The sequence below is a fragment of the Rhinopithecus roxellana genome, chromosome 2, assembly GCF_007565055.1.
Source record: "Rhinopithecus roxellana isolate Shanxi Qingling chromosome 2, ASM756505v1, whole genome shotgun sequence".
Classification (NCBI taxonomy): Eukaryota; Metazoa; Chordata; class Mammalia; order Primates; family Cercopithecidae; genus Rhinopithecus; species Rhinopithecus roxellana.
The window spans coordinates 11,019,957-11,038,794 of NC_044550.1; the positions used below are offsets into that span (position 1 = coordinate 11,019,957).

Genomic DNA, 18,838 nt, shown 5'->3' on the forward strand with positions numbered 1-18,838 from the left:
ACCTCGTGATCTGCCCGTCTCGGCCTCCCAAAGTGCTGGGATTACAGGCTTGAGCCACCGCGCCCGGCCCAAATATGTATTTTCTAAGGAACTGATCTTTGGTTTCAAAGGTAGGCACATCAGCTGAGGAATACAAACAAGGCAATCCATATAACATTTCACAGGGGGATGAATGTATATCTCTTCGGGGAGCTGTCCCAATTCTGAATAAAGCAATAGGGAGGCATTTGGTCCATGGTAGGTGAGTCTCTAAAATTTAGTTAGATGACTTTTAAGAGTCTGATTCATTCTTTCTACTCTCTCGGAGGAGGAGGGGTGCCAATGAATATGGTATTCCCATTCTGTGTCCAGCACTTGGGCCAGTTTTGTAATAATGTGTGCCGTAAAGTGGGTCCTATTATCTGAGTCAACGTTTTCTATTATCCAAACTATGGTATAATATGTTCAATTAAAGCCTTCATTATATTAGTGGCAGTGGACTTTGAGAAAAGAGTGGCCTCTACCCAATGAGTGGGATGGTCTACTATCACTAATACGTATTTTAGTCAGCCTACTGGCAGTATTTCGGTATAATCAACTTGAACACTTTGGAATGGTCTTAGCCTAGGTGTTCTTCCTCCTAGAGGTAGTTTCTTTAGGGCCTGCTTATTAGTTTTCTTACAGATAATGCAGCTGTCAGTGACCTGTCTGGCCAGGGTATAGATCCGAGTACATCCATAGACTGAGGACAGCCTCACATAGGGCCTGAGGGCCCCAGTGTGTTCCTTGGTGTGAGTGGGACAGAACTTCTCTCATAAGGAGTTTGGAGAGCATCTCTCTCTGATCTGGGAAAATCCATTTCCCTTCTGTATTTTCTTTAGCCCACATTTCGCTCAGTTTTTCCTTTTAGGCAGAAGAGAAAGTAGCTAATTTGGGGGAGAGGAGGCAGGGAGTTAGATGAAATATTTGTTTCACAGCCCTTGCTGCTCTTTTGGCTACCTGATCTGCAGGATTATTACCTCTATTTTCAAATGAAAAGTCATGCTGGTGTCCAGGGACATGCACAATAGCTGTTTCTCCTGGTAGCTGGAGATTATTTAAAACACAAGTTACTAATGACTCATGAGCAAGCTCTCGACCTTGGCTGTTCATCAGGCCTCTTTCTGTCCCAATTTTTCCAAATGTATGCGCTACCCCAAGAGCGTACTTAGCGTCTGTGTAAGTGATTCCTATCTCATTTTCTGGATATTTAAGGGCCTGACTGAGAGCAAATAGTTCACAGCCTTGGGTGGAATAGCTATCAGGTAATTGCCCTGATTCAATTTCCTCAAGAGTTTCTGCATCCACCACAGCATATCCACTGTGCCTGTTTCCATCAAACATCCGAGAGGATCCATCTAGGAACAAATGTTTTCTTGTTTTATAAGGGGTTTCAGATAGGTCTGGTCGAACCTTGGTATGATAATTAAATCTGGACACAAATGCTCTGTCTGCAGCAATGGATTCCCTGTTAAGAATCCGGCAGGGTTGAGTGAACTGTCAGTAGTTATGGTTAGATCATCTCTTTCTAATAGGATAGCCTCATACTTTAAAATCCTAGAATCAGTCAGCTAGCTTTCCGCTTTTTGATTTAGGATGACTTTGACCTCAAGGGGTGTATTTACTGTTAAGTATCCCCCAAAGGTAATCTTTCTGCTTTCTTCCACTAATATGGCAGTGGCTGCCACAGACTGGATGCACTGGGGACACCCACTGGCAACCGGATCTAAGACTTTGGACAGAAAGGCAACTGGTTGCTGGTGGCCTCCATGTTCTTGAGTGAGTACTCCAAGGGCCACTCCATTGTCTGTGTTAACAAGAAGATGAAAGGGTTTTTCTAAAGAAGGCAGGGCTAAGACAGGGGCGGATATCAATCATGCTTTTCATTCATTTGTTTGGTCTACTTCATCAGAAGTCCTTATAAGCGGGTCTGGCCCATTTTTAGTTAATTTCTCATATAGCGATTTACTTCTTAATGCATAAGAATCAGTCCATAATCTACAGTATCTAATCAATCCCAGAAATTTTGTAAGTTCCTGTTTTGTTTGAGGCAGGGGCAAGGAGACATTTCCCTTGACCTGTTCAGGTCCTATTCTCCTTTTGCTTGTGCTAATTAGATGACCTAAATATCTAACTTCTGGTTCTACATATTGGAGCTTTTCTTTGGAGACCTTGCAGTCCCTTAGAGTATAAGTGATTCAGGAAATACACAGAGTATTGACTTTCTTTTTCTATATCTTCTCCAGATATAAGTATGTCATCCATATATAGAATTAAATGTAAATGTGGTGGAGTGTCTGTCTCTCTAATAATGCCGTCTAGAGCATGAGTAAAAATATTTGGTGAATCCACAAATCCTGGGGCAGTACTATCCACTGGTACTACTGCTGTCCTGTATGGGGGTCCTCCCATTTGAATGTGAATAGATCTCGGCTGTCCTCAGCCAAAGGACATGCCCAGAAAGCATCCTTTAAGTCTGTTACAGTAAACCATTGATGACTTTACGGAATTTTACTAAGGTTAGTATATGGATTTGGCATAGCAGGGTGAGTGGTTTGAACTATTTCATTTATAGCTCTGAGATCTTGTACTAATCGGTAGGATCCATCAGACTTCCTGATAGGTAGGATAAGGGTATTATACGGAGACATGCAAGGCTCTAAAAGTTCATCTTTAATAAGGCCTTCAGTCACAGGTTTTAGTCCTACCCGGCCTTCCAAGGAAATCAGGTATTGCTTCCTCTGGGGTACTCCCCCTTGGAACCTTTAAATGTATTTATGTCGGGGGAATCTGTAACCTCCCTTGGTTTCCTTCTCTTGACCATAAGTCCGGATGGATTTTCCTTTCCTCAGTGATAGTTAGCAGGTGGAGAGAGGGAAGGAACCCCTTTGGCCCTACTTGCAATCCAAGATCTAACTTTAGCATTAAGTCTCCTCCTAACAAATTAGTGCCTGCTTCAGGAAATAATAGAAATTGAATATTAGCTGCCCGATTTTTGTATCTGACTTCTGTATCTTCTAGGATTTTGGCCTTAAACCTCTCTCCTTCCACCCCAGATACTAGTAGCTCCTCTGGAGAACAGCTTAGGCCACTTGGAGAAAAGCATAAGGGAGAACAAGTTGCTCCAGAAGCAGTGAGGAATGTTACTAGTTCATGGTTTGGTTCCACCTCTAAATTTATCAAGGGCTCTTGGTGGGAATCAAGGTGGAAAAGAAAGAGCCCCCGACTTCCCTGTTCTTCCTCTCCGAAGGTTGGCATGGAATTTCGTCTGTGGACTTTAGCTCAGGGCATTCTCTCTTAAAATGACCTGTTTTTCCACATTTACCTGTCCTGTCCCCCTTCTCATTCTCTTCTGGAGCTCTTTTGCTTTGATTTCTCTTCATCTGCTCTACGTCTCCAACTTTTATGACACATGCTATGGTCTTCCCATGTTCCATTTCGACTTTGCCCCCTAACTGTGTGCGATGGCCCCCGTGGGCACTGGTCAGAATCTCATCCCAGGTATATTTGGTCTTGGTGAACTCTGCCAAAAAATTTTTGTCTTTTGTTTGTATCTGTCTTCATCCCTTCTCACGTATGCTTTCTGTGCTGCTTCTAAAAGTTCTTCAGTTGACCGAGTTTTCCACCTCTCTATCTTTTGTAGCTTCCTTGCAATATCTGGCCAACTATTGGTAACAAAATGTAATTTTAACATACCTTGTCCTAGTGGACTGTCAGGATCTATATCAGTGTACCTTCTCATCTGCTCCCTTAGTCCGTCTAGTACATAGATTCCTCATCTTTCTCTTGTTCATCAAAGACCTTAGTGAGGTTTTGGGGTCTGGGTGCAGACTCCTTGATACCTTTTATAATTAATTCTTGTAGATCCCTCTTATTCTCCTGGTGAACAGCATTATTATTATTCCATTGTGCGTCCACAGCAGAAAATGTAACATTCGCTGCTGGAATATTTTGACCGGCAGGGTTATCACGTTCCCAGGTCCTCATAGCAGCTCTACGGATCATGTTCCACTCTTCCTTTGAAAAGAGTATACCAGCCAGGTGCAGTGGCTCACGCCTGTAATCCCAGCACTTTGGGAGGCCGAGGCAGGCGGATCATGAGGTCAGGAGATCGAGACCATCCTGGCTAACATGGTGAAACCCTGTCTCTACTAAAAATACAAAAAATGAGCCGGGCGTGGTGGCGGGCGCCTGTAGTCCCAGCTACTTGGGAGGCTGAGGCAGGAGAATGACGTGAACCCGAGAGGTGGAGCTTGCAGTGAGCCGAGATTATGCCACTGCACTCCAGCCTGGGCCACAGAGCGAGACTCCGTCTCAAAGGAAAAAAAAAAGGAAAAGAGGATACCCAGGATTGACATTAATTCAGTCCAAGTATATAGTTTGAGACCTAAAAACTGGTCAATTTGCTCTACTGCTCTCTCTGGGTCATCTAGCAAAGGCTTAAGCCCTTTCTTTAGACCTGGGACTTCAGAGGGGGTTAAGGGGCTTTCAGGAATCCAATTGTGTCCCTACCCTGTGGCACCTCCTTTAGAGGGAAGAGCTGAAAAGCTGGGTCTTTGGAGGCACAGGGAAAGGGAAATTTTTGGATATTCTTTCTACGTTGTTCTCTCTCTCTCAAGCCCTCTTTTTAAGGAGAGATCAGAGGCTTCTGCCTATGGAGCCTGAGGAGGAGGAGGTGGGACTACCGTTGCCTGAGGAGGAGGAGGCGGGACTAGAAATGGAGGAAGATGGTTTAGGGGATCCCACTGGATATTCTCTTTTTACCCTCCTCCATCCCTTTCGTCAGATCCCTTAGGGGATAAAGAGAAACTGGCCCCTGCTGCCAGCACATGGCATAGTCTGTCTCTTCTGATGACATAGGACTCTTGCAATTAACATACAGTTTTAGAAGCTGGCAGACGCAGTCTTCATTTGAGCCATGCTTTGGCCAGAAAACAGCAGGATTTAAAATTGGTTCTTGGGTCCACAGAAAGCAACAATACTTGATCATTAGTTGCTTTTTCTTATGTTTAGTCCTTTCATTTTCTTTCCAGTGTGTAGGCATTAAGTCCTAAAGGACTATCAGGAGGGATTCAGTCTTTCTTGCCTCCTTCATCTCTGACCTGGTTTCCAGTTCCAGGCCTACTAGAAGTATTCCGCATATTGGGTGAGACTTTTTCCCAGCAGACTCAATCCCCCAGATCCTCCAGCTCAGAGGTATCTTGTCTGCTCAAATGTGTTTCCTCCTTTTCCCCTGGGATTAGCCTTCCCCTTTTTAGTCTTAGTTTCTTATTGCCTGTATTCTCAGTTCCCTGGAGATAACTTTCTCCCCTCTGTTCTCTGTCCTGAAGATAATCCACACTCGCCTTACAGTCACTTTCTCTCAACCGCAATCGTTCACTCACATGCATCACACATATTCCCTCAAGGAAGGACCACTAAAGAAGTAGTTTGCTGCCCTCTAACAGTTTTTCCTACCTTGGCTCACGCATGAGGTCTCCTGGTCCCGCGATTTTAAAAGTTTCTCCTTGTCCCCTGCATTGCTGAGAATCCAAATGTATTCCTCGCAGCAGGTAAGCCCCGGGTATCTCCCTGGGGTTGCTGCAACAGGACGGTTGGGCGCCTCCCCACAAGAGAGGACCAAGGACCCGGAGGGGAAACAGTGTCCCTCTACGGGCCATGAAATTTATGGGCACAGGAGTTCGATGTAAAGACATAAACTCTGAGACAAAGTATCTCTCAGCAAGGCTAGTTTACTTTCTGCAGAAAGGGTGCACTCCCCAGCAGTCCAGCCACGAAAGCACACTGGACAAAGGAGATGGGGACATTTATAACTTTTACATCCTGGTGCAATCCCTGATGGCTGTGCCCCATTCCCATCGGCTGGGATGGGACCTCACACTCTAAACTTAACTCGTTTGGCTAATAATTTAAAACTTTCTTAAATGGGAAGGGAAAGGACAAAGAAAAGAGGAAGTTAGTGATGAGAAGTCAGAGGGGTTCCCAAATAAGGAATGGCATGTATCCTGATCTGGGACTCATTTAGCCTTGTGTCAACCTTCTGGAACAAGTTGGAGCAGCCTTGGACTATACACATACAAACATTTAACCGGGGAATGATAAATCCTTTATGGATTTAAGAAACTTTGTAGAACTTCTCCTTCCCTTACAAGGCCCTTCCTGGGGGCAGGAAGTGGGATTTTAAGAGGACCCTATAGCAGCAGGCAGCCAAGAGTCAAACAAAACAAGCATATGCAATAGTCATAGTCATGCTATTGTGACAGTATGAATTAGCCAGGCGTGTACAGGAGTTCAGATGGGGGAATAGTGGAAGCCCACAAAACTTCCACGTTTGGGCCCTCACCAAAGCAGTGAGACTGGGCCCTCACCAGTGCAGAGACACTGGTCTGAGAAACACAATAAAATGTCTACCTGGGTAGTCATGATCATTCTATTATGAGGTAGACAGGAAGCAGAGTGAGGCCAGGAGATGGAAGGGGCCTCCTCGCCCTCAGGAGTCCCAGACTAGGGAAGGTACTTCGACGCTCTCTGAGGGTGGCGGGGTTCCAAAGATCCTGGCCAGGAGCGCTTTGTTGGAGCAGGTCTTGTACTGGGCAGTTGCCAGGTGAGCCCATTCATGCCTCCCTGGCTGTGCTGCTTTCTGGGCCGTCAGTTCCTGCTCAATAGGCTGCTGGGCAAACGTCCAGGAGCCATCTGGGTGAACAAGGTCTCCATCAGCAGCAAAAAAGCGTTGTCCCCGTTCCACACTTTGAAGATAGAAGACGGTCTCACACTTGGCCTGAGGGACCTCCGCTCTCAGGCGCTGTCTGCCTGTGCACCTGGTGCTCAAAGGCAAGGTGCTCGCTCTGGTGGGACCAGGTGAAATGGTGCAAGTACTTGAGATTCCATAGGTCATAATGGAAGGGGCTGCACCTGCAGGCACCCATAGGCGTGTTGTGTAGACTGGCCGCCACGCTCTTGGCTCTGTGCTTGTCACGGAACTCCACCCATCCCTCATTGTAGTCCTTGCTGTAGGACTGCTTTTTTTCCCTCCCACGGCTGCTACTGCCTTCTTCTTGCATCTCATGAACCAGTCCTCAGCCTGAAAGAAAACGTGTCTGACCTCACCACAGGTGCTAAGAAGGTTGCGGATGTGCAGGGGCCGGAAGTGTGGTGAGATATGGCCCAGGTACACAATACCTGGCACTACCTGCTGCTTGTTGCCACAGGCCTTTTCTTTGGATTCCTCCTGTTCCTTCTCTGCATCTAGTGTCTGGTCTGTCCCTTCCAGTGCCTTTGTTCTGTTGCGGCCTTCTCCGATTCTTCTGCCTCCATGTTGACTGACAAGAGCAGCACGAGCTAATTTCATTACTTCTAATGACTGCATAGATTCATTTGCATGATTAAATCATAACTTAACCTATTTTATATTGATGTATATCTGAATTCTCTCTAATTTTTCACAATTATAAGTAATGCTATAGTGAGCATTAAGTTGCATATGTTTTGCTCGTTTGTCAGATTATTTCCTTTGGTTAACTATTTGGAATTGAGCTACTGGGTCAAAGTATTTTTTTGTCTTTGTATATGTGTTTACATATTAAGTATTTGTATTTATATATATGTTATATCTTGATAAATGCAAATCCTTGTAGTTACCAGGTGACTACTCAGCTTTCTTGCTAACATTGTATGGTGTGCTTATTTGCTCACACTCTCATCAACATGAATTGATGTTAGATTTGAGATGGTGGAAAAGAGATAATACAGGATTTTAAGGTAATAGGACACATTATGGGTGGTCACAGTATGAAAACCATTTAATGTTAATTCTAGCCACTACTTTAGGATAGTTTGGAATAGGAAAGAATTTGAGAAAGTTTCAAGATGGGGAGATACATTGTGAAGCTGTTGTAGTTTGCAAGTCAGTGGGGCCTAAAATAAGGTGGGAGTTAGTTGCACAGGTTAATTTGATAGATGCTAAAGTAGTGTAACCATACAGTGGGTTCACCTTGCTCGCTGCCTAGACAGAGCTGATTTATCAAGACAAGGCAATTGCAGTAGAGAAAGAGTTACTCATGCAGAGCCAGCTGTGTGGGAGATGGGAGTTTTAGTACTCAAATCAGTCTCCCCGAGCATTTGGGTAAGGAAGGAGACCACCCCTTATATTGTCCTATGCCCAATTTCTGCCTCCAAAGAAAGAAGTAAAAACTTAAAGGCAGAAATGAAATCCACGAGCAGACAGCCTGCCGCTGTGTCCTGGGCCTGGTAGTTAAAGATCGACCCCTGACCTAACCAGTTATGTTATCTATAGATTCCAGACATTGTATGGAAAAGCATTGTAAAAATCCCTGTCCTGTTCTGTTCTGTTCTGATTACCGTTGCATGCAGCCCCCAGTCACCTATCCCCTGCTTGCTCAATCGATCACGACACTCTCACGTGGACTCCCTTAGAGTTGTGAGCCCTTAAAACGGACAGGAATTGCTCACTCGGAGAATTGGCTCTTGAGACAGGAGTCTTGTCAATGCTCCTGTCCAAATAAACCCCTTCCTTCTTTAACTCGGTGTCTGAGGGGTTTTGTCTGCGGCTCTTCCTGCTACATGGGGATCAGCGTTTTTACAGATAATTTGGTTGGGGGGGGTGGGCAGTGAGTCGGGAGTACTGATTAGTTGGGTCAGAGATGAAATCAGAGTCAAAGCTATCCTCTTGTGTCTGGAATTGGTGGGTTCTTGGTCTCGCTGACTTCAAGAATGAAGCCGTGGACCCTCACGGTGAGTGTTACAGTTCTTAAAGATGGTGTGTTTGGAGTTTCTTCCTTCTGATGTTTGGATGTGTCGAGTTTCTTCCTTCTGATGGGTTCGTGGTCTCGCTGACTTCAGGAGTGAAGCTACAGGCCTTTGTGGTGAGAGTTACAGCTCATAAAGGCGGTGCGTCTGGAGTTGTTCGTTCCTCCTGGTGGGTTCGTGGTCTCACTGGCTTCACGAGTGAAGTTGCAAACCTTCACAGTGAGTGTTACAGCTTATAAAGGCAACACGGACCCAAAGAGTGAGTAACAGCAAGATTTATTGGGAAGAGTGAAAGAACAAAGCTTCCACAGTGTGGAAGCCGGCCAAAGTGAGTTGCTGCTAGCTGGCTCAGGCAGCCTGCTTTTATTACATTATCTGGCCCCACCCACATCCTGCTGATTGCTCCATTTTTCTGAGAACTGATTGGTCTATTTTACAGAGAGCTGATTGGTCCGTTTTGACAGGGTGCTGATTGGTGCGTTTGCAATCCCTGAGCTAGACACAGTGCTGATTGGTGCATTTACAATCCGTTGGCTAGACACAAAAGTTTTCCAAGTCCCGATGTGCTAGACACAGAGTACTGATTTTGGTGCGTTTACAAACCTTGAACTAGTCGCAGGGTGCTGACTGGTGCATTTACAATCCTTTAGCTAGACCTAAAGGTTCTCCAAGTCCCCACCAGATTAGCTAGATACAGAGTGCTGATTGGTGGATCCACGAACCCGGAGCTAGACACAGAGTGCTGATTGGTGCATATACAATCCTTTCGTTTAGACATAAAAGTTTTCCAAGTCCCCACCTGACTCAGGAGCCCAACTGGTTTCTCCTAGTGGATCCTGCACCAGGGCCGTGGGCGGAGCTACCGGCCAGTGCCACGCCACGTGCTTGCACTCGTCAGCCCGTGGGCGGTTGATGGGATCGGCCACCGTGGCACAGGGGGTGGCACTCGTCAGGGAGGCTTGGGCTGCCTGGGAGTCCACTGCCTGGGGGCTCAGGCATGGTGGGCTGCAGGTCCCGAGCCCTGCCCTGTGGGGAGGTGGCTGAGGCCCAGCGAGAATTTAAGCGTGATGCGGGTGGGCTGGCAGTGCTGGGGGACCCTCCACAGCTGCTGGCCCGGGTGCTAAGCTCCTCACTGCCTGGGGCCGGCAGCACCAGCTGGCTGCTCAGAGTGCGGGGCCCACGGAGCCTGTGCCCACCCGGAGCTTTAGGTCGCCCTTGAGCACTGTGTGCAGCCCCAGTTCTCACTGGTGCCTCGCCCTCCACACCTGCCCACAAGCAGAGGGAGCCGGTTCTGGCCTCAGCCAGCCCAGAGAGGGGCTCCCACAGTGCAGTGGTGGGCTGAAGGGCTCCTCAAGCTTGGTCAGAGCGGACGCTGAGGCTGAGGCGGCGCTGAGAGAGGGGACTGCTAGCACATTGTCACCTCTCTCTTGTGCCGAGTCAGTTCCTGGGTAGGGGCCACAAGACCACATAAGCCAGTTTACTCATCTGGATGATGGCATCTGATCCATCAAGTGAAGGGTCTGCAAAATATTTCAAGCACTGATCTTAGGTTTTACAATAGTGTTGTTATCCCCAGGGGTGATTTGGGGAGGGTCAGAATCTTGTAGCCTCCAGCTGCATGACTCCTGAAACATAATTTCTAATCTTTTGGCCAATTTGTTAGTCCTACAAAGGCAGTCTGGTTTCTAGGAAGAAGAATTTGGTTTGGGAAAGGGCTGTTATTGTCTTTAAGTTGTTCCCAACCTGTTTGGCACCAGGGAAAAGTTTTGTGGAAGTCAATTTTTCTATGGACTTGGGGGTGGTGGGGATATGTTTTCAGGATGAAACTGTTCCACCTCAGATCTTCAAGCATTAGATTCTCATAAGGAGCGTACAACCTGGATACTTGCATTTGCAGTTCACAATAGAGTTTGTGCGCTTTTTTAAGAGTCTAATGCTACTGCTGATCTGACAGGAGGTGGAGCTCAGGATCCACCTGGTAATGTGGTAATGCCAGCCTATCTGTTGCTCGCCTTGTGCTGTGCGGCCTGCTTCCTAACAGGCCACTGACCAGTAGCAGTCTGTGGCCTGGGGTTTGGGGACCCTTGTTTTAAACTATAAACTAAGTTTCTCCCAAAGTTAGTTTGGCCTCTGCCTAGGAATGAACAAGTTTGGCCTATGCCCAGGAATGAACAAGGACAGATTGGAGGTTAGAAGCAAGACAGAATTGGTTAGGTCAGATCTCTTTCACTGTTTGAGTTATAATTTTGTAGTGGCGGTTTCAGTAGGAAATGACTTGTTCTGGAAGTGAAATGAGAGCACCTTCTCTTAACTCTGACTTTTTTCCTCTTCAGTGATTCACAAAATAAGAATTATCTACGTAGCAAATTCCCAGAGATTCTGATTGAATTTGAAGTGGGGAATAACATGGCTATTTATTTGTAAAGAAAAGCATTCCATAGGATTTTAATGAGGAGCCAGAGCTGAGAACCACATATCCCATTTTAGCTTATAAACCAAAAAAAATAAAATTTGAACTGCCGTCCTACCCTGGCCCCCAGCAACTATCTGAATGGACTCTCCCTTCTTGGCCAGGGCACTCTAACCTGAAAGACTGGTTCAGGCCGTGACTGGAAGTGGAAGTTGGATGTGCCCTTCCAGCTTTAGCATCAACACAGACCTTGAGTCTGATAAGAAATATTTGCAATCTCTTTTCTCTGAAGCCTGTTATGTTACCTGGAGGCTTCATCTGCATGGTAAAAACCTTGATCTCCATAACCCCTTGTCTTAACCCAGACATTCCTTTCTACAGGTAATAACACTTTCAACCAATTGTCAGTCAGAATATGTTTAAATCTGTCACCTGGAAGGCTTCTTCCCCACTTTGAATTGTCCCACCCTTCCAGATGGAACCAGTGTAAGTCTTACATGTATTGATTGATGTGTAAAAGCAAACAGTACCCTGACCACCTTGGGCACATGTCATCAGTACCTCATGAGGCTGTCACTGGTGCATCCTTAACTTTGGCAAAATAAACTTTCTAAAGTGACTGAGGCCTGTCTTAGATATTTTGGGTTCATAAGCTCCTAAATTTAGTAAATTATTGTTGGTGCTAAAGAAAAAGCATGTTGTCTTGGGTTGAAAACTGAAGTTTTACTTACTGGTTATAATAATGCCTTGGTGTTATTAAATAAGTGGAGAATAAAGAGTAAGACAAAGTGCTCTTCAGCGAGTATTGAATAAGTACATGTGACATGTTAAGCTTGTGGGTGGAGTGAAGTGTGGACATTTTTTAGAGAAAGTAGTATTTGAAACAGACCTAATGGAATGGGTAAAGCTTCTGAGGACACAGTTATAACGGTGAGTGTTTGGTGAGTGTTAGGATTAGGTAGGTCAGGTTGTACAAAGGGAAGAGATTGGGAAGTGTGGTGTTTGCCTGGGGAACTCTAAATCTAGGTTAGTTAGGTCTTTGGTTCATTTGTTAGAGATGAGGAGGGAAAGATTGCCCAGTTAAGGAGTCAGAAATTAACTCTTCAGAGAATGGATAGTCTTTCAGGATTTTGAGTATTCCTCTTCTACTGGTGAATAAGAGGAAGAAAAAGAGTGAAGTTGTGATTTAGGGAAGGAATATTATTTAGGTTTAGAGAGTTCTTAGGAGATGTGGGAATGTTTTGACACCATTAATGATGTTGAAGACCATGACTTGGTTGCCTCATGGCCCCAGTAAGGAAGAGAAAGATCGCTGTCCTTACGGAGGTGAGAGGTGTTTATTATGAATATTTTGGTTACTTTATGCTCATATATTTTGAAATATAAGCCCTTAGCTAATGAATCTGTTTTGTGAGACAAGTCCTTATTTAATGAGAATAATTCTATCAGCCCTCTTGTTAAAAAGCTAGAATTTGATGGATGTTTCATGAACCAAGTATAAAGCATTCTGAAATCCTCTGAGGAGAATACATGGCTGTTTGAGTAGCTACTTTTCAATGTATATGCTGAATTTCAAAATATTAGTTAATGATGGCTGTGAAGACCCAAGGGAAAATTTCCCCTTTGCCCTCTGAAGGTTCACCGAAAAATCAGCTTACAAAAAGCAGATTAATAGGAGAAATGGTATACAAATTTATTAGTGTGCATAGGGGAGAATCACAGAATGTCTAATAACCCACTGGGGTACAGATGCTTATACCCTAGTTCTTAGGGGAAAAGGAGATGGGGAAATGTGGATGTTTTTATGGGGATTGTAAATGATTTTTAGGGGAACTCAGTGGGCTTGAAGAACAAGTGGCCTGGGACAGTCTTTTAGGCCTGCAGAACACACACGGTTTGTGAAGAGTCCTTCCAGGTGTGTTGACAAACTTTAGTCTTTCTTCCTGCAGTATGAGTTCAGTTAATGAAAACTCAGAGAAGGGACAAGAGGTCAACCCCCCACCTTTTGTCATATAACCTAACATACTTACACATTCTTTGGGTTCTGAGGAGTATTACATGGATATCTTTGAGGTGCCATTGTTCTGCTTTCCAGACTAACCCAATCTCCCCAAAAGACTGAGCTCGGTTTTAGCTTCAAAACTGAAAAATCTCTAATGTTGTAGATACCTTTTAATACATTTGGAATCTGTTTAGGTTGTAGGCTGTAGAGATAGGGATGACCTGGATTTTCTTCACTTAACTGTTGCCGGCTGTGGAGGCTACAGGAAGAATAAAGAGAAAGTAGTGAAGATTCTAGTCAAGGATGGGGAAACTGATCTTTCAGAGTCCCTTGGGCAAGCCTTTACAGAAGGCAGCTTTAGTGTAATATGATTTGATTAACTACATAGTCCTGGGGATTTTTTTTTCCCATGTTTTTTTTTTTTTTTCTTCTTAGCTTTCTTCTTGTCCGTGTCTTACTAGTTTTATGTCTACAAAGATAAAACATTTGTAGGACTTTATGAATTTTCTTAGCATTTTTAATAATTTATTTGCGTAACTTTGAACTCTTTGAAGGAGAAGCCATCAACGTCAAAACATAAAGTCTATGTCTGGTCGAATTATTCTTTTCCTTTATTACTTGAGTTCCTTACTTGAATTCAATTAATTACTTGAATTCATTTTCCTAGTTTGTCACTTCTTACTAGTGTCTGAAATATGTTACATGAACATTTTTTCCTAAATGAAAAGTCTTTCTAGTTATTAATTCTGATCATTCAGTCAAGCATTTACTGAAACCCTAGCAGAGCCAGGCACTCTGCTTGGCTCTGGGCAATAGTGGTAAACTTTGATACCATCCCTTCCCTCACACAGCTTATGGCCTCAGGGCTGTGTCACATAGTAACTACTCACATGGGTGATTTTAGTGTGTGTGTATGACTGATTTGCAACCTAACTACGTAAATAAAAGAATCTGCAAAAATTTTCTTCCAATTTTTTTCAGTGTATGATTGGTTGTCTAATGATTCTTTTGAAATACTTCAGAATAATTTGTTGACATAAAATCGAAATATAACTATGACTACTATATAACATTTAGCTTAATGTTCCTTGCTTATTTGAAGTAAAGTTTAGGTTGCTTTTTGAAGTGAATATTGAACAGGTGTCATTTCTTAATTTTTTCCAAATATTTAATTTGCAAAGTTACAGGTCTTGATTTTTGCAAATAGTTTATAGTAACTCTTGCTTATATACAATATTCCTTAAAACGTTTCTCATTAAGGAAGGCCTGACACTAATTTCCTTTTTTCTTCTTTTAGGAATGTTTTAAAGGAAGTTGGGCTACTCACAAGTTACTACATAAGAAAGCAAGTAAGTACAATCACAAATTTTTATACCATTTGTCTTAGAAGTGGCATTTGTGCCAGAAAACAAGAATTCTTTCAGTTCTGAAGGTGTATATTTGAAAGTTCTGAAAGTATAATCCTGAATACTAGAATTATGACATATTTTAAATTCTTTGTGATATGTAATGCAAATAAAATATGTCTGAATAATATCTTAATCTTGTTTTACATATTTAACATGAAAATATGAGATAGTTGTTAGTATAGATGGATCTTACTTGAGCCATACCTGATGATACTCTAATCTTTTGACACCTTCTTGTGTTGCTGAAAGTGTTTGCATATAGTAGTCAGGGCTTATGTGAGTGATTTGGCTTCATTTAACCAGATCCCTTTTGGTTTCTTTTAGTTTCAATTTGTATTGCTTTTTCTACTCAAAACTATATTACTTTGTTTTTTGGTGTTTTAATGTTACTACCTGCAGTCTAATGTTTAATTTTCTTTTTTGAAGTTTTGTGTGTGACACCACAAAGTAAAACTATTAGCAGCTTCTTTTTTTTTTTTTTTTTTTAAGCAGCTTCTTAGCTATTACTGTCAGCCACAGTGATGTAGCTGAAATTCACGTAGCCTTTTTTGCTCCAGCTAATTTATCTTGTAAATTCACGTCATTAGTGTGGCTGGTCTAAGAAAACCTGTCACAGTTGCCTGAAAGTTGACAAGGGCTTTCTGTTCTGTATAGCATTGCCATTCTGATGGATCAAAGCTTGATTTAATTTGAAGTGGGAAATAACATGGCTATTTATTTACATGGTTCTTGGTATAAGGTTTCTGTTTCTACATATGTAATCTTGGTGTCTTATATTCATCTACTTGTGTATTCTTTTTTTTTTTTTTTTGGAGTTAGCTGATTTAATGAAGTTTGAATGTAGTTTGTTTTTACCAAAACAAATCTAATTGAGGTCAGCCAAACCACCATTTGAAGGAACAGGGAAATACAGATTTTAAAAAGATAAATTTTCTGTGGTTGTATAAAGCAACGTCTACATTTAATGGACATGCTAGGTTGTTGTGGGAGAAATGTGGTTAGAGATGAGGAAAAATGATGTGACTCAGTGTAAGTTTATCAACACATAAAAGATAGGACTTGTTGATTTGTTACCTCTGTCAAAGTTTAGAGATGGATTTGAGTAATCTCACTTAACTTTATTCATTCATGCATTACATACATCCTGTATTTCTAATGTGTTAGGTATTTTGCAGAACTCTTTGAGCCAGTTATTAGCATTTTGTATCCAGGAAGTTAAAGCATTGGTAAGTAATAAAGGGTTGAGGTTAAACAGTATGTTAGTAAAAAAGCCTAAAATGGGCCTCTCAGATTTGCTAACTCATTGATGTGTGCCTATTTCTTCAATACTGGATATTTAAGGGCAGGGCTATTTCCTTTTGATTTACACTACAAGGGAATAAACAGCAGGTGTTCCCTATATAAAAAGAAGGTAATTATTACAACACTGGATGTAGGCTATTTACATTTTATTTATACCTCTAGTGTTTAGTATGGTGCCGTCTTGTAGCTGTTGCTCTCTTGGATCTTTTGGGATAACTTTTTTCGGTGGATGAGCCTGCTGTATTTAATCTCTTTGGCTATGGTGGATAGAGATCATCCTCAGGTGGCCAGCTCTGTATCTTTCATACCCTAATAAGTTGACTACAGTAAATGTTGAATGACAGTCCTAGAGGAGGGAATGGTGTGGGGAAGGGTGATCTCCAGAGACAAGAAGAGTATCGAGAAAAGCATTGGGGAAACACAATGTTGCGCTAGAAAGGAACCAATGCATCTTTAAAGTTAGCACTTCAGTCCAAGAAACGATAGTGAGATAACACATAGCAAGCATTTCTTGTCATGAAGATGATGTAGTTAGGTTTTTTTTTTTTTAAGTGTAGTGTCTACTGATCTCTGATTAATATTCATATGGGATATATTGATCTATAATTTGCTTTTAATATATTTGGTTTTGGTATTGGAGCAATTCTGGACTCATGAAATAAAATGGGATATATTTCCCACTTCTATTTTCTGGAAGAGATTATGTAGAATTGGTATTATTTCTTCTTTAAATGTTTGATAGAATTCACCACTGAAACATCTGGATCTGGAGTTTGCTTAGTCATAGAAGCTTAATTTTTTAATGCAGGCGTTAGGAAATTTTCAAGCGAGTTAAATGACTCAGGTAGATTTTTTTTTTTTTTTTCTTGTCATAGTAAAGAAGACCATTCAGATGGTAAAGTCCTTAATTAAAAGCACATAATGCTGATTCTTGGGTGCATGTTTTTTATATTGTATCTTCTGTCACAGTGTACCTTAAGCACCATTTACTTTTAGTATGATCTGTAGAAGTTGTAGCATTTCACATCTCAAGACTGTATTACTGTATACTTTTTAATGTATCACTGGCATATTCAGTTTGTTTGTTTCTCATTTTCCTGAAGTGAAGGTGGAAGAATTTGACAAGTATCTTGAATAGCCAAAATTAAGGTATAAAAACCTCATTTGGGCCAGGCACGGTGGCTTACACTTGTAATCCTACACTTTGGGAGGCCGAGGCGGGCGGATCACGAGGTCAGCAGATGAGATCATCCTGGCTAACACGGTGAAACCCCGTCTCTACTAAAAATGCAACCCGGGCGTGGTGGCAGGCGCCTGTAGTCCCAGCTACTCGGAAGGCTGAGGCAGGAGAATGGCCTGAACCAGGGAGGCGGAGCTTGCAGTGAGCCGAGATCACACAACTGCACTCCAGCCTGGGTGACAGAGCGAGACCCCGTCTGAATACAAAAAATAAAAAAGAAAAAACAGAACAAAACAAAAAAATCCGCAATTAATAAAATAACTCAAAGTGATACTTTTTCTTCCACTCCCCTACCCATTCACACTAGTGGGCCTGATTTTTGGATTACAGAGAGAAGGTGTTATGTAATGTCTTAAACTGGCTCCACCAAATTTTGCGACCATGGGTTACTCTAAGTCTCACCTACAAGATGCTGGAATCACAGGTTTGTGTGAGGATTAAATAAGCAAATCCATGAGAAGTGTTTAGCATGTGTACCATGCGTAGTAAATACTCAAAAACTAATTATCATATCTGGAAGACTTGAGTCAGAATTTTGATTAGAAAATCCTGTCCCATGCAAAGCTTAGACATGTGTAGTTATTTTGTGTCAGCTGACCAGAGGAAGCAGCCTGCATACAACATTTTAAAGAACAAAGCCTGACTGTGATGAACTTTGGGCCAGACCTTGCATGTATCACATACATATGACACTACCTGCATTTTACGTGGGACTGTTGCATTGTAATGTTTGAAAGACAGCTTACAAATGTTTATTTATACTGTCCTGTTGTACAGTCTTTTCAAAAAGATTAGTTATTATACAGTTGTGCTACCATCATCAGCTCAATTCAGATTTATTAATGGTCTATTATGTGGTTAGCACCTAAGGCTGAGATCAAATTGATCCTAAAATGTAAATGAATTTTCTTTTCAAGCATGAATTTCTGTTAAGTAAATTATACCTAGAGATGAGAGAAGAACTTGCGATATTCAACTTTAGTTGTCGTGGTAGTTTTGGGTTATACTATTTGTTTGCTTTACTTTTTTTTTTGAGACAATGTTCCTCTGTTGCCCAGGCTGGAGTGCAGTGGTGCAATCACAGCTTACTGCAGCCTTAACCTCCTGGGCTCGAGCAATCCTTCTACCTCACCTCAGCCTTCTGAGTAGTTGGGACTACAGGCATGTGCCACCATGCCCAGCTAAGTTTCATATATTTTGTGGAGACGGGTTTTTCCATGTTGTCCAAGCTGGTCTTGAATTTCTGAGCTCCAGCAGTCCACCCACCTTGAACTCCCAAAGTGTTGGGATTACAGGCCTGAGCTGCTGCTCCTGGACCTAAATTCTCTTTTGAATATAGACTGTGGAAGGGTAAAATCCAGATCAACAGGAAGCTTTAAAAGATTTTTACACCCTCACCTTCTCCCTGTTCCCTCCCCAGGAGTATGCTAGTGCAAAAAGCCTGCGTCTTGATTGCTATTCTCTCCTGGGTTTTGGGAGAAAATTATTTTTGAGGTTCATGTTTCAGACAAAATCACTTGATGCACTTCATAGCTGAAGCAGGCTCAGTTGGCCCCCATTTCGAACTGTTTTCTGTCATGTTTGACCCAAGTAGCAATGGATGAAGTTTGTTTTTGTCCTGTGATGAGAAAGTTTTCCTATTGATATTAACATACACAGTGACTTTCTAGAATTCCAGAGGGGAGAAAGAT

The 18,838-nt window shown here is 42.6% G+C and overlaps 1 protein-coding gene and 1 pseudogene across 2 annotated transcripts in view; one reads left to right on the plus strand and one right to left on the minus strand.

The window, feature by feature from the left end:
* Positions 1 to 18,838, plus strand: part of METAP1 (methionyl aminopeptidase 1) — a 74,601-nt gene that overhangs the window by 20,188 nt on the left and 35,575 nt on the right. For both annotated transcript variants that reach the window (XM_010365529.2, XM_030914751.1), the window contains exon 2: positions 14,494 to 14,545. In XM_010365529.2, the coding sequence (XP_010363831.1) occupies positions 14,494 to 14,545 (52 nt within the window). The remainder of the gene's footprint in view (positions 1 to 14,493; positions 14,546 to 18,838) is intronic.
* Positions 6,509 to 7,332, minus strand: LOC104664095 (annotated as a pseudogene).